The 14,665-nt window shown below is 35.3% G+C and overlaps 2 protein-coding genes across 11 annotated transcripts in view; one reads left to right on the top strand and one right to left on the bottom strand.

Moving 5' to 3' along the window:
- Nucleotides 1-14,665, bottom strand: part of BCAR3 (BCAR3 adaptor protein, NSP family member) — a 107,994-nt gene that overhangs the window by 3,471 nt on the left and 89,858 nt on the right. Inside the window, exon 14 of one of the 6 annotated variants that reach the window (XM_042873287.1) lies at nucleotides 5,270-6,116. The exons of 4 other annotated variants lie outside the window; for them this stretch is intronic. The gene's annotated coding sequence lies outside the window, so the exon portion shown is untranslated. Of the gene's footprint in view, nucleotides 1-5,269; nucleotides 6,117-7,590; nucleotides 14,418-14,665 lie in introns of those variants that run through there. One more of the 6 variants, XM_042873286.1, reaches the window with a different exon arrangement.
- FNBP1L (formin binding protein 1 like) overlaps nucleotides 1-14,665 on the top strand; it is a 52,673-nt gene that overhangs the window by 34,540 nt on the left and 3,468 nt on the right. For 3 of the 5 annotated variants that reach the window (XM_042873295.1, XM_042873293.1, XM_042873292.1), the window contains exons 4-13: nucleotides 74-221; nucleotides 613-675; nucleotides 1,787-1,891; nucleotides 2,404-2,532; nucleotides 4,255-4,401; nucleotides 5,011-5,214; nucleotides 12,649-12,773; nucleotides 13,053-13,185; nucleotides 13,653-13,747; nucleotides 14,199-14,347. In XM_042873295.1, coding sequence (XP_042729229.1) covers nucleotides 74-221; nucleotides 613-675; nucleotides 1,787-1,891; nucleotides 2,404-2,532; nucleotides 4,255-4,401; nucleotides 5,011-5,214; nucleotides 12,649-12,773; nucleotides 13,053-13,185; nucleotides 13,653-13,747; nucleotides 14,199-14,347 — 1,298 coding nt within the window. Of the gene's footprint in view, nucleotides 1-73; nucleotides 222-612; nucleotides 676-1,786; nucleotides 1,892-2,403; nucleotides 2,533-4,254; nucleotides 4,402-5,010; nucleotides 5,215-7,560; nucleotides 7,720-10,708; nucleotides 10,724-12,648; nucleotides 12,774-13,052; nucleotides 13,186-13,652; nucleotides 13,748-14,198; nucleotides 14,348-14,665 lie in introns of all 5 variants that reach the window. The other 2 variants (XM_042873296.1, XM_042873294.1) reach the window with 2 other exon arrangements.

Here is a 14,665-nt window from a genome sequence, read left to right as displayed (position 1 = left end):
TAAAAAAAGAAGCAAACACAAAACTGTCTCACTTCTTGTATTTGTCTGTTTGTGTGTATGTTCTCTCTGCCAGGTTTACTTCATGTATTGCCTTTTTTAACATCCTTAACGAGCTGAATGACTATGCAGGACAGCGTGAAGTAGTTGCAGAAGAAATGGGACACAGAGTCTATGGAGAATTAATGAGATACTCACATGATCTAAAAACTGAGAGAAAAATGGTAATTTCTATATCTTGATTTTATAATGGGATATGAAATGAGATGTGCCTCTGAATGAACTGATGTATTTCTTTACCTCATTTCATGAACTTGGCAATAGGTAGGTTTTATAATGCATTTATAGAATACGTGTTTAAAGCTGTTGTGTATTTTTATGTACTGTTAACAGTTACTAAAACCTGAGGATGAAGATCTTCAGAGACTGCTTACTGGTAGCTTTTTTGCCAATCTGATTTTTTTAATGTGGTACTGTTCTTGCATAAAATAATGTCTTCCAAAGGGTACTGGTGATGTGCTAGAAGCGTGTATTGTGGTGTGTCAACAGAGCACAAACTAGGTAATGGTGACAGTACTGAATATATGTAAATCAAATTATTTGTGGCGATTTTAGCATCTTCAGGAAGGACGAAAGGCTCAGCAATATCTGGACATGTGCTGGAAACAGATGGATAATGTGAGTTTGTGTTTTGTTTATTATTAACTAGAAAAAAAGCCTATCTGCAAATGGAACTGTTAACATCTTCCTTGCTCAGAATTTAATGTTTAGCTATATTATTGAATGGCCAAATCAGATTTAGCAACGCTCAAAATACATTCCAATGTGTTTATAGTTCACTGCTGAAAAGAAAATTAAAAATCTCTTGTGAACAGCCAGTGTGCATACATAAAGCCTTGGTGTTTATCCAGAGTAAAGGAATCTGGTTAAACCGTGGGCACAGGCTTGAGTGGCTTCTCATTGGGTTAGAGAGTAATTAGTAAGGATGATTTATTTCTGTGAAGGTGAAATCTCAAGTATTTGACTTGAATTTGTAGTCTGCTGCCCTTTATATAATTTGTAGGCTGTTACCCTTTCAGGAGACGGGATTATTTTACAGAGAAATGCAGAAAGTGTATTTCTCTGGAATAAATTACAGACATTGCTTTTAAGGATTAAAAAATGCAAAACAGTGTGTTCACAATGCATTCCAATACTTTGCTCTTTCTGTGTCTTTGAAATTTATTATCTGTGATCCAGATTGTTGTGAAGCAAAACTGGAAAAGTGAATTTCTATTTTGTTGTTGTGAACTCAGATGATTGATGTCTTGGTTCAGTGTCAAGTCAAAGAGTTTTAATTCATGGTCAGGTGACCAGAGTAGAAGTAGGTGTGGTAGTTCAAGATGCTGTTACCTTTCAGACAGATAGTCCCCAGAGTTCACCAGTAACAATCAGTTGGCTTCTGTCTGCTGTATTTTTGAGCGCAGATGAGTCCTTTGAAAGGGACACGTTAACCTCCATTGCCTGACTGTTCTCTAAAGCAGAAGAGTAGTACTCACATCTGTTACCTGCTCCTCTCTAGAGTTACTAACTTCCCAAGCTGCAATGATTTTTCCTACAAGTTATCTTGAAAGCAGACAGAATTATTGAATGTTGGGTATACTAAATAATGTTAACAGTGTGTTTACTTAAATAAAGGTATTTAGGGAATTTAAGGTCTTAAAGGGAAGCTTTGATATTTAAAATTCAGAGTTGCTTTAAAAATTAAAATGGGATAGTAGCTGAAGCAGTAAGTTTGTGGCTTTTGTAGAGTAAAAAGAAATTTGAGAGAGAATGCAGAGAGGCAGAGAAGGCGCAGCAAAGCTATGAAAGACTGGACAACGACACTAATGCGACAAAGGCTGATGTTGAAAAGGTAAGAGCAGTGCCACGTTTGTCTTCTACTCTCCCTTTATTATAAACAAATTATATTTGTTTATTTATCATACTGGAACAACGTCCTTCAAAATTATAAGATATGCTTGGTTATTGCGTGCAAAATGAAAGAATAAAATGTACACAGAGTCTGCTTCATCATCCTTGAGACGATGCTGAGTTGGTTTTCTCCCTTCAGTCAGCAAACTCACTGGTATCTGGCATTTTATCGTATGTATGTAGTCTCGTTCAGCCTCTTTTATGTTTTTTGCGTATGTATTTAAGCAGTGTGGCTAAGGGAGCTGGAATAACCACTACTCTCTCTCTGTGTAACAAATTAGGTCTCTTGGCTGTCTGTATAAATTAAGGCTCACATTCCTTGTACTGTAAAGGCATAAGTTGTGATGATGATTTTGATTAGTGTTTTTACATACTGGCAAAATAAATTACAATACTGCTGTGTACCACTGAAAAGCTCAAGACATATTTGAACCAATAACACTTTCTTACTAGGCTAAGCAACAGTTAAACCTGCGTACACACATGGCTGATGAAAACAAAAATGAATATGCTGCACAACTACAGAATTTTAATGGTGAACAGCACAAACACTACTACATTGTCATTCCTCAGATTTACAAGGTAAAATAATTAATGAAGAAAGCATGACTGGTGTTTTTTAAAGGAGAAAGTAGAATTTAAAATGTCAAATTTCTCTTTTATTGTACAATAGTAGATAATTTTATCAAGAAATTAACGATCTCATACAGTCGACTTTATTTAAAGAGTTTGTTTTCAGTGATTATGCTTACACTTGCACTGGAAATACTTCATGAAGGTTTTACATAAGACTTGAAGTATTAATGAAACAGAGCAGTAAAATAAAAATGTTGGTCATCCGTATGAGAGCAAATGTTAAAACAATCATTCTAGCAAAGTTTGATCACTAGTTCTCTATTTTTTTTCATGCATTGACTCGTAGGGACATAGGAAAGCACATAGCTAATGGTGACAGTGTGATTTAATGTGTCTTATGTAGCAGGTTTATACTGGGTAGATCTGGAGGCAGAAGTGCTTCCTGCACGCTCAGGTGGTCATTGCTTCAGCAGTATTACAAGCAATGCACAGAACTCCCTAAAATATCACAAATGCATGGAGTACGTGGAGTGTGGAAATGGAAGTAAAAATGTTGACTTCATTTGAAGGTGTATCAATTTAAAAATGGCTGATCATAGAATCTTACAATATTTTAGCTGGTAAGCAGTACTTAAGTAGATCTGGCATTAGCACTGATGGAATATTGCAGTGAAGTCCCAGGAGAAACAGTTTTGGTTTTGTAGCTCGGTCCAATTTTTCTAGTGTTGAAATGGCTTGTGTTTTCTAAAAGTCTCCAGTAAAAGCAAAAAGGCCTGGTCCTACTTTCTCCTGGGACTATGTTTTCTAAATTATTTCCTTGCAAGTGTTTAATAACTTCATGTGAGAGTGCCTGGGAGGAGGTGTTCAGCAGGTCTAAGGTTGTTGCCTTGTTTCACTTATGAAATTAGACGCTCTTTGAGATATCTGCCTTTGTTAGAATAGACACAGGAAATCCATCTTTTTTAACCCATTTTGATAACCTGTTTATGTGTTTATTGCCTATTGTTTCCTTCTCTTTATCACGTTAATTTAGGTGAAGTGTTCTGGGCTATTATCTTACTAGTATTTCTCTTTAATTTGTTCTTTTGTGTTGTGTTCCAGTAGACTTTGTTTACAGATCTTCTATAATGGTAATCTTTTTTTCTTTATTTTCTTGCGCATTTGTGAAGGAAACGGTTTGTATTTGAAAGAGAAAATTTGAATGCATACATTTCAGTTTTGATTTTTAATATTCTAAACCTTTAGTATTTTTTGTTAACCACTGGTATTTATTGGAGAGGATAGAAATAAATGCAGAGTTAAAGATGATGAGATTTCAGGTGGCTGTACTATTACCAGAGAGGTTGTTTGGAAGGAGAGAGTGAGGAGATGTAGAAATTAATAGAATTTTTTCTCTATAGTTCTCATTTTTGCCTGAAATTTTTCAAACTAAGTAGGAGGCTGGAGGCGCTTTACACAGGCTTTAAAATAAGGAATAGAAAGTTCAGTCCTCCGGACACTGTTTTATAAATTAAAAAATATAAACTCTAATTTCTGTTAGGGCATCTCAAATCTATGTCTGACACGACTTCCTTTTTTTGAAATTTAATTAGGTTCTGTTTTGTTGGGTAAATAGTAATACTGGGAAGGTACAGAAATTCCATACTACACTGTGGCGACCACAGCAGCTGCATACATCGGGATCAGGAAAAAATGTCCATAAATACTCATCTTCCTTTGTGCTTGCAGCAACTTCAAGAAATGGATGAAAGAAGGACTATCAAACTTAGTGAATGTTACAAAGGCTTTGCTGACTCTGAGCGCAAGGTTATTCCAATCATCTCCAAATGCTTAGAGGGGATGATCCTTGCAGCAAAATCAGTTGATGAACATAGAGTAAGTAGAATTGAGTTACTTAGGAAATGCATATTAGAAAGTGAACTGATGCGTGGAGAGTGGGAGAGAAGAGGAAAATTACTTAATCCTGTACGTTTTTTATGTTTTCAATTATTTGCCATAAAAGTATTAGTCTTAATGATTGTTTCCAGTATTGCTGGTATTTGTTCTCTTCATGTTTTATTGTTTTACTTTGATCTGAAGATGTTTAACATCATATATGATTTGGATGCGTTGTTTTGCATATCCTGAAACATCCCAGAATACCAACATGGTTGGTGTCTTCTCTGGCATGTAGCATTAAATTGGATAAAGTATAAAAAGATGGAGTCTAATTTGGGCATAAACCATTGCCCTGCCTTAAATTCCTGAGAACCTGTGGGGACTCTTTGCTGGCTTCTGAATAGCAGTGTATGTATGCTTTGATTTGTGCCATTGGTAACGCTGCTGAGAAAAAAAATAACATACTTTATCTTCAGTCCAACAGAAGGCATTTTGTGTCCTCTCTGTTTAAGTCTTAAAGGGAAAATTTATGTCTCCAGGTTTCTCTCTTCTTCTCTCTTGATAACTGCTTGATTTTCTTTTTAAACTCACTCACGTTCTGTTTAGGACTCCCAGCTAGTGATAGACTGCTTCAAATCTGGTTTTGAACCTCCTGGAGATTTTCCATTTGAAGACTACAGTCAGAATATTTACAGAACTATCTCTGATGGAACCATCAGTACACCAAAGCAGGAAGGAATGAGAATTGATTCAAAAACTACAGTGGGCAAGGCAAAAGGAAAGCTGTGGCTATTTGGAAAAAAGCCAAAGGTAACAATTCTGAAATTACTACTCGTAAAATTAAAATGTGAAGATTCAGAGCACATAGAAATAGCAATTATTTATTTTAAAAGTACGTTCTCCTTGTACTCCATTGTTTTTTGATGACATACAGTTTGAGTAAGGTTGGATGTTCTCAGGTTTTTGTGGAAGGAAGTTTTGCGATTCTTCCCGTGGTCTGTGTCCTGTAAGGTTTTTTATCCGTTATTCGATGTTCTGCATAGGTTGAAATATAGTAAATAAAAGTAGTTTCCAACTTCCCTAATTATTTTGAGTTGCTGTAAAGACTTTCTGTAATTGCATAGAAAAAGTGTTGATTTGGACGTAAAAATAAGCAAAACTGAGAGGGTGTGTTTTATGCTTTGGAATCAGGCAGGCTTCAGATCTCTCTTTAATACTACAAAAAGCAACCTCCTTTAAAATGTCACATTTTATGTATGTTTATCAATAGGAATAGTACATAGATTTTATTTTTATTTTTTAAATTAAATGTGCTATTTTCAAAAATATTAAAGCTTACAGTAATTCATTGATAAAACATACTGTTGAAGATCCATACAGGAAAATATCCCAGAGGAAATGTAGCTGTGAAAAAGGTAAAAATATGCCTATGCTCAGGAAAAAAATGGAAGTAGGCACAAATTTAAATTTTATGGTAGGATTTTAGCTAGTATTAGAACATATAAGTGAGTCTTTTAAATGATTCCCTCAGAGTTTGGTGAGATTGTTTTAATCTTCCAAATTGGTTTCTGCCACTTTGTAGAAAGCTGTCCTTACAGCTCGTGAAGGCTGGGATTTATTTTCCAGTTGATAGTATTCCAAGGAAGCAGATCTTTGCAGAAAAGATTCAGCTGATTCCTTTCTCCTCCTCAATATGTTATGTGTAACTGCAGCTGTGTTAAAATGAAAACTGATTATTTACCTTTCATGCAGTATAATTAATGACTGATAGTAGTTTATCATTTCAACATATTACCATCTTTATTGCATTTGGCTGCAGTCATGACTACCAGTTTGGTAATAAGCCCTGTGTCCAAAAGCTTTGCATGTGTGCTCACACACACATGCATCCTCTGCCACAGACAGCAAAGCAGTGACGATCTAAATGTGCTTCTGGATGGATGTTTACTGTAGATACAAGATATTCCATAGCATGATGACAGCTGAAGAAAGCTGTCAGGACTGTTTCCCTACTCTTTCTTCTCCACAGTTTGTTCACTCCATAGAGGTGACTATGAACGCTACATGCTATTTCCTATGTGGAATCACAGACACACAAATATGTATAAATTCTACATACTCTTCCTTAAGTACCTGGAATAAATGGAAGATTATGTTCAGTTTTTGTTTTTGGAGGGGGAGGGGTGGGAGGAATTGATTTATGAACACACCTTTAAAAAACAAACAAACAAAAAAAAACAGCTGGAAGTAAAATATACATCAGAATATATATATATATATATATATATGTTTGGAATTGTATATATTTTATATAAACTGTATGTTATTTATTATATTTCCTATAAGAATATAAGCACATAACATTCTTAAAGTATTTCAAAACATTAGCTAATAGAAAACCAAAGCAAAAATACTAACTTAGTGTATTTGATGTATTTGTGGTGGCATTTGGGCCTTCATTTAGCTTGAGCTGTGGATGGTCTTGACTTCCTTACGTATGTTTACCTATTTTTTGATGTTGTCAGACAGAAAAGCCTTTCGGAAAGGGAATGAATTGTGTAGCAGAGAAAATGGGAAAACTGAAATAGGCAAAAGCAGCAAAGAGCAGGAGAGAGAAACCATCAGAGAAGCAATTTTTTAAAAGTGGAGGAAGAAAGCAGGGGAAGTTGTAGTGATGATGTTGATTAGGAATGGTACGCAGCCATTTTGCAAGTCCAGTTTGATTACAAGAGGTCTCAGTAGACCTCTTTCTTGGTCATTCTCCATGTACTACATATTATTTCTAACTTACCGGGGAAGGTGCATCAAAATGTAGGAAGAAAATGTGAGCACAGTTGCGCAAGTTTCCGGAATGACCATAAATAAAGTTGGAAAAAGCAAAATTTCCTGTTCTAAAAGAACAGAGAAACAAGTTTGGAATCTTTTTTGAGATCTTATGAAAGTTGAGCCTGAAGTTTTCTTAAATATTCCTCTGTCTCTGAAGATTAATTTGTGACAGCAACCTCTTAAAACCCATACAGTGATAGCATAAACGTGTCTGTGAAAGTTAAAGGTGTTTGTGATAGATGGAAATTTTGCTTTTATAAGACAGAATTTTCATTTTAAAATCACTTTGAACATTTGGCTTATTTGTTGCTTTCTTTATTTCCACATTAGCCACAGTCCCCACCCCTAACCCCTACTAGTTTATACATATCCAGTACTCCTAATGGGTCCCAGTATCCCATATTCTCCATTGAACCAGTGCATTATTGCATGAGTGACATAAAAACAGGGAAGCCCAGAATTCCTTCTTTCAGAAGCCTCAAAAGAGGGGTAAGTTGGATAAAAAGTTGAAATGCATGATGGGCTATGAACAGTGTGTTTGTGATGTGGCTTTTCTAATGCTCTTCACCCTCATTATAAGGCTTACTCTTTTTTAAGCAGTACTCAGCTATACAGTCACTTTTAGGATGCTCTGGTGGTTGTTGGTTTGTGGGTTTTTTTTTTCATATTACACAGACCTTACCACCAGATTAAAATTGCAATAGTGTAAATACTTGTTGTAACATTCCAAATGCTTGTGTCTAAAATAAAAGTTTTATAAAGAGGGTGCTCAGCATGTGTTTGATAACTTTTATTCATTGTTGTTCACGTTCACAAATGTTTTCCTACCATCATATACCATATTTTAGCAGTACTACACCGCAGGGAATAAATAGTAACCATAAAAAAAGCTTACAGATGATCGCTTTATTTGCTGACTTCTAATTGAAATAATAGTAGTTGATGTTGAGACAGAACGAAGAATGGAGAAGTTTCATTTATTTTTTTATACATCAAATGTTTCAGCACACAGTGCTTGCAGATTTTGCAATCCTGATTTTCTGAAAAATTACCCTCTTAATTTTATGCTTAACAAATTGTTTTTGTCCAAGGTACTTCTGGGTAAAGGTATTGAAAAATTACTTTGAGATTTGTCAATTCATTTATCAGTTATTAGTGGCATATTCTGCAAATAGAATTTGTTTGGAAGACAACAGAAGAGAATTGTTAAGTGGTTTCTTAGCAACGTTTACAGTACAAGTGATAAATGTATTGCCACTTTCCTGTTATTTCAGTGAAATACAGGCTGCCCAGTTTGTGTGTTTTAAGATGCTTAGTGATCTTTATAATGAGATAATTGGATGTACCTGATTATATTTAATTCATGATTTTCTTGTATTCGAAAACAAAAATCAGCGTGCTATCTCATATGCACCAAGAATGGCTGGTTACTGTAATGTGGAGATCAAAGTACAGCGCAGCAGTGCAGTAAAGTTAATGATTTAGAGGCTCCCTTGCTATCATTCAGAAATGAACCATGCTTTAATGTACTTTCTTTAAATCATGTCATGACATCTTATATCAGACCCCCAGATATTCTGTATGTATTGATGAAGGGAAGCTTTTCCTTTTATTTTCTGAATGGTATTGTAATCTATTTTGGTTGTGAAGATAGTATTCCTTCCTTACCTACTCAAGAACTGGATTAAAGTTGCTGAAGTAGCAGAGATCTTGATTAACCCCCGCCTTTTTGTTTTATCATTGGATATATCAACTCCTCACAAATTGATACCTTATAATCTTAATAGATCTAGAATTTGTTACTAACAACTAGAAAATACCCATGGAAAACAAAAACAGTATTTTAATTTTGTATTCTTACCAATTTATTGGCCATGCTGTAAAATAGAATCAACTCAATACAGAAGATTGATAGTAACATCCAAATGTGGATGATCTCCGTTATCCGGCAGTATCAAATGTTTTGAAATCTCTAAGTCTTCCAGATGAATATTTTGTTTTATGTGGTTTGAAATACCTTGCAAACATTTAAAGACCTCACATATCAAATGTCTTTAAATGTGTGCTGTAATTTTAATAGATTTTAGGTCATTGACCAGTTTTATCTTTGAAATACTGTTTGTTCTATTCTTAATAGTTCCTAATACAAAGTGCTATGTTTTCCATGGTTTTATCCCTGGAAAACTATGTCCAAATAGAATTGACAGGCACAACTTTCAAATGGTGTTTTAATTTGCTTTGAGATTTATCCATGAGCAAAGATGAGGTAATAAGCATAGCAGACATGCTGCTTTTTATGCCCCAGGTGTCATTTGAAGCACTAGAGATCACAAAACTGAGCTGCTCTCATTCTGTGCTTCATGCATTAGGATTTTTCCTGCCATCTGCTGTACAGAGAACATAGTGTACAGTAGCTGAAGTTCTCTCTCTATACAAAATTAACAAGGTATGGAAAAAAGCCTTAGGAATAGCCACGCCTCCCTTTCATTAATACTATTACTCCATGCAGCTTATTATTTTCAAAATCATCATTTCCATTTACTTACGAGGTCTTTCCTCACTGCTGCTTGATACATACATGGTTGTGTTGTGAACAGTGACACATGAATCTTATTTTGCATTTTCTTAGAAGGCTCTTTGTAGAGAGAAAAAGTAGTTTATTCTGTATCCATTGTACGGCTTTGGACTTTGTTGAGGTTTCTACCATGGTATCATTTGTGAAGGATGTTCATTTTCTTTATTGCTAGAAATTCTAATCATCAATAGTCATAGCAATCGCTAAAGGTCATATCAATGCAGATATCTGTCTATCTCCTAAGTTCCTTAGCCATTCTCTGGAAAGGCTTATAAAAGGTCATGGAAAGCATAGTGAATGTTAAAGCAAAGCTGTGCTTTTGTTTATTTACTTCTTCCAGGTTGAATAACTAAAACATTCTAGGGTAGCAATGCTGACCCAAATGTTTGTTTACAAAAAGTAAAATCATTAACTTGAAAAAGGTCTTTGTTTATTGTAGCCTTCTGTGATAATAAGGTGTAAATTACCTTTGTAAAGGTGATGGTAGTGGATTGCTGTAAAAAGCTATTTGTATATGGCTGATCAGTCCATCATCATCAAATTCTGCTATTTTGTGCAGTGTTGGCTGTGTGCATTTCTTCTCCCACAGTAAAAGCTTGTTAAGTGTATCATTTGAACACTCAAATCTAAACCCTAGTTTAAAGAAGTTGTGTTTTATAGTTTTGTAAGTTAAACTACCTATTCTCATCTACTGATTTTTTTAAATCTATAATGCTTAGCGCAGAAGTGCATTCCTGATTGTCTTTTGCTGTTCTTGTGCTCGTAGTAAAACGTATTTTCATAGTTTAAAATATTAATGTTTAATACTTTAAAGATACATTTTTAGGCATTAATCATTTTTGTAACTGGTCGTTACATGTGAGTAATTTCCCGTTTCTTTCTGTTTTCAAATGAACTGTGCAGTGGTCGGTGAAGACGGTAAGCCCGTGTGCTGATCTGTCTGCTGTACTTCTGCTAAGATAGCATGAAAGTAATCTTCTGAAAGTGTTTCCATATCATAACTGCTCTAAGTCAGGCACTGGAATACATCTTCAGACTTTCCATTCTCATACACAGTCGTGTTCTTAACCATCCACATGCTTAATGTGAGATAATGAGACTTGTGATCTGTCTGCAATTTATTCTGTGGTTTTGGGATTTTAAGGTTGACCAGCATTCATCAGTTGGTGACGATGGAAATACTTATGCTTTCTCTGTTTCAGAAATAATTTTTAAAGCAGCATAAGATAGAAGTATACAAAAAGATTACAAGACTTGTTTAAAAGAGGAATAGTGAATACTGCAAAATTCATGCACTTGAATTCAACCTGACATTTACAGAGGAGATGATCCTTTATGTTTAGGAGTACTAGACTGCTTTTATATTAAATGAAAAAATGCCCCTTAATCAATATTGTAACTTTGCAGAGTAAAAAAGTAAAAAAAATTCACATGAATAACTGTGTTCCTCTGAATATTACTCACTGGTTTTAATTAATTGTCCTGTAAGGAACAATGATACAAAGGACATGATTATCTGTTTTTCTGTAGCGTGTGGAAGCACCTGAAAGCCTTTTTGTTTTCTAAGAAACACTCTTTGTTTTTGAAACACCATACTTTGATCTTTGGTTTCCTTTTTTTTTCTTTCTAATGGGCTCGTGTATTTCCATCTTAAGAAGTAAGAGAGATTAGGATTTTAGAAGTGGAGGAGAGCCAAGAAGTTGAGGGGCAAGAAGATCATTAAGATGGGGGAATCTAGAAACCCAGAACTGCACCTGGACCTAAGGCTGTTTGTGTCAAAATCTTGACAGCAATGTTTATTAGGTTTCCTGTCAAAAGAAATGCTGTCCAGCTCATTTTACATCTGTGGAGGGTCTCTGTAATGGCAAGCAGGTTTTTTTGACCTACAAATATTTGTAAGAAAGTAATGTAACTTTGTTACCAGTATGTGTACTATATTACCTTCTTAATAAGCAGTTTAGGTGTCTATTGCTCATGGAGGAAAGTTAGCACATCAAATTCACATGATTGGTAAAAATCTCCTCCCATGCTTTATTACATGCCAATTCTACCATACTATTTATAATCTTAGCACAAGCTTGCAATCAAACCTTTGCAAATGTGGGCTCATACCAATATTTGGCCTTAAGTTTAAAAAGATAATAATAAAAATTGAGAATTAGCAGGTTTTTTTCCCTCCCTTGAAATGTTCTTTTTTATAATTAAGAAGGTTACTTGGAATATATGAGCAAGTTTTGTTTGATTGTATAAATTCTATGCTCTGTGAACTGGTTTTACTCTAGGGAAAATGTGTCAGAACTTTGTAAGTCCAATTGAGATTCTTTTAATATTTTTTTCTAGCAAGATTGATGAGCTTCTGAAAGAGAACTATATTATTAATGTTTTGGAACAAAGGTCCAAATGACAGTGTTCTTTTTTTGACAGCATCCAAGTAGCCAGTGAAAACAGGCTGTGGAAAGATTCAATTACCTATGTGCTATATACACGTTAGATTTTTCTTCTGACTGAAATAAATGTTCAGTAAGTAATGTTGGTTTTGCTACATCTGCACTGGGGCAGTGGCTAAACTAGGAAGTTTCGTGGCTCAGCTTCTTAGACTAATTAGTGCTTAATCTACAAATTATTAATCGCAACACCAAGCCAGCTGTTACAGAAGGTAGAAAGAACCTTGAATGAGTGACTACAGGATAGCACCAAGAACACGTATCAATTCTGTTGTGGTCTTTTAAAGAGCTGTGTGTCAAGTAGAGTTCTGAGAAGGTCCATCTTGCTTCCAGTGAACACCGTTCATGTGTGGGTATGTCAGTTCAGCTGCCTAGATGCGTGTGTTACTTGTGTAATAGTATTTATTTTTTCAGGGCCCTGCACTGGAAGACTTCAGCCACCTTCCTCCAGAACAGAGACGCAAGAAACTTCAGCAGAGAATTGATGAACTCAACAGAGAACTACAGAAGGAAACTGACCAAAAGTGAGTGCATCATAGTTAAAGTCCTATGCTTTAGCCAAAAACTTCAAAAATTAGGAGAGAATAAGCTATTGTAAGCTATTGAAAATATTTTTAATTGAAGATCTGCCATACGTAGATTCTGCTAACATTGCATCCTCCTGCTCCAGTATAGTATCTTTGTTTACTATCTGTGAACTGTAATCATGGGCTAAGATTTCAAATGTAAGCAGTATCTTTGCTGTAAGGAACTAGTACAGGTATATATAATTTGTATAATTATTGTGGGGTTTTCTATGTTAGAGATGCCCTCATCAAGATGAGAGATGTTTATGAAAAAAATCCCCAGATGGGTGATCCAAGCAGTTTACAGCCAAAGTTAGCTGAGACAATGAGCAACATGGACCGCCTGCGGATGGAAATACACAAGAATGAGGTTAGAATCTAAAGCAATTTCTTAAAAAATGTACATGAATTATATTATGGTACACTGCCTTATGGGTTACAGATCAGCTGTGAAACTACTTGATTAAACCAAGATCTCCCAGTACAGTTTTCTGTGGGGTGCTCTATTTTCAGAAATGTTAGTCTAGCTGGAATGACAGCGTACTTTATAGTAGATGCAGGATGTTGAGAAGAATTTATGAATGAATTATTCTGCAAGTCATAGGTGGTTACAGATTTTTTTTCTCTGTTACTTAACACCAGTACAGAGTATAGGCTAAGCAGAAATATTTATGCTTCATATAAAATAATTTCAAGACTTCATAGATGAATACAGTCCCTCTGTGGCTGTACACCAACAACTAAACAGTATGTAGTTAAGTGCATTTTTAAAATTGTAGTTGCTGGTTTAGGATCAGCTTTCATCTTGATACCAGTATTTGTCTTCTTTTCTTCAAGGCCTGGCTCTCTGAAGTTGAAGGAAAAGTAGCAGCCAGAACTGACAGGCGACACAGCAGTGATATCAACCACCTTGTAACACAGGGCAGAGAGAGGTCACTATTCTGTTCTATCTCTACTGCTTTTAAATCTATGCTAGAATCAGTATCTCTCTCCAATAGTTAATAGAAGGTTGCTCCTTATCCTCTGAAAGTTTATGTCCTTCCAAAGGATAATCTTACTAGTTCTAAATTCTAGAGGTCACTAAGATCATCACGGTAATGTAGAAAAATGGAGAGTTGAACTGTAACACCTGCTCATAGTACCTTTTAATGTTGTCTTCTTCCATTACGTTACACTGACCTGATTTCTTTGGTTTTGTAAGAGAATTTGGTCCAAGCCCTTGTTGTTAGATCAAAACACTTTCAGAAGATCACTTCCGGAACTGTTAACATGCCTTCCCAAAGAAATATCCAGGGTCTTGCACTTTCCTATGATGTATATATGTTCAGAGTTTCAGAGCTCAGAACTCTGAAGAATCCTCACGCTGTGATCATTGCATTATAGCCCTGAAGGGAGTTACACAGATGATGCGAATCAGGAAGTCCGAGGCCCACCACAGCAGCACGCACATCCAAATGAGTTTGACGATGAGTTTGAAGATGATGATCCATTACCAGCTATAGGACATTGCAAGGCAATATATCCTTTTGATGGTAAGGTTAACAACATATACTATGGTTGCTTGACTCAAAAATAATTTGCCTGTAGGGTATGGATGTTTTGCTGCAGAGAATTGAGGTAAAATAATGTAAATTTTTATGAGCAATTGGTTGCTTATAAGAGCAGTGGAAATAAGTTTAATTCATAAGTACTGCTTCTCTGCTGTTTCTTCAGAAAAGTTAGCACAACTTTGGCAAATATTCAGCTACAGAGATTGGACTAGGTTTTTGTCTGTCTCATCCTGTTTGACCATATGTTTGCTTCACAGATTTTTGATACTTCCTGTTTATATGTAATCTGGAAGCTACGTT

The sequence above is a fragment of the Lagopus leucura genome, unplaced genomic scaffold (genome assembly GCF_019238085.1).
Source record: "Lagopus leucura isolate 7727_CA_CO unplaced genomic scaffold, USGS_WTPT01 Super-Scaffold_100009, whole genome shotgun sequence".
NCBI classification, from domain to species: domain Eukaryota; kingdom Metazoa; phylum Chordata; class Aves; order Galliformes; family Phasianidae; genus Lagopus; species Lagopus leucura.
Note: the sequence above shows the minus strand (reverse complement) of the source record. Positions and strands in the feature narration are given on the sequence as shown.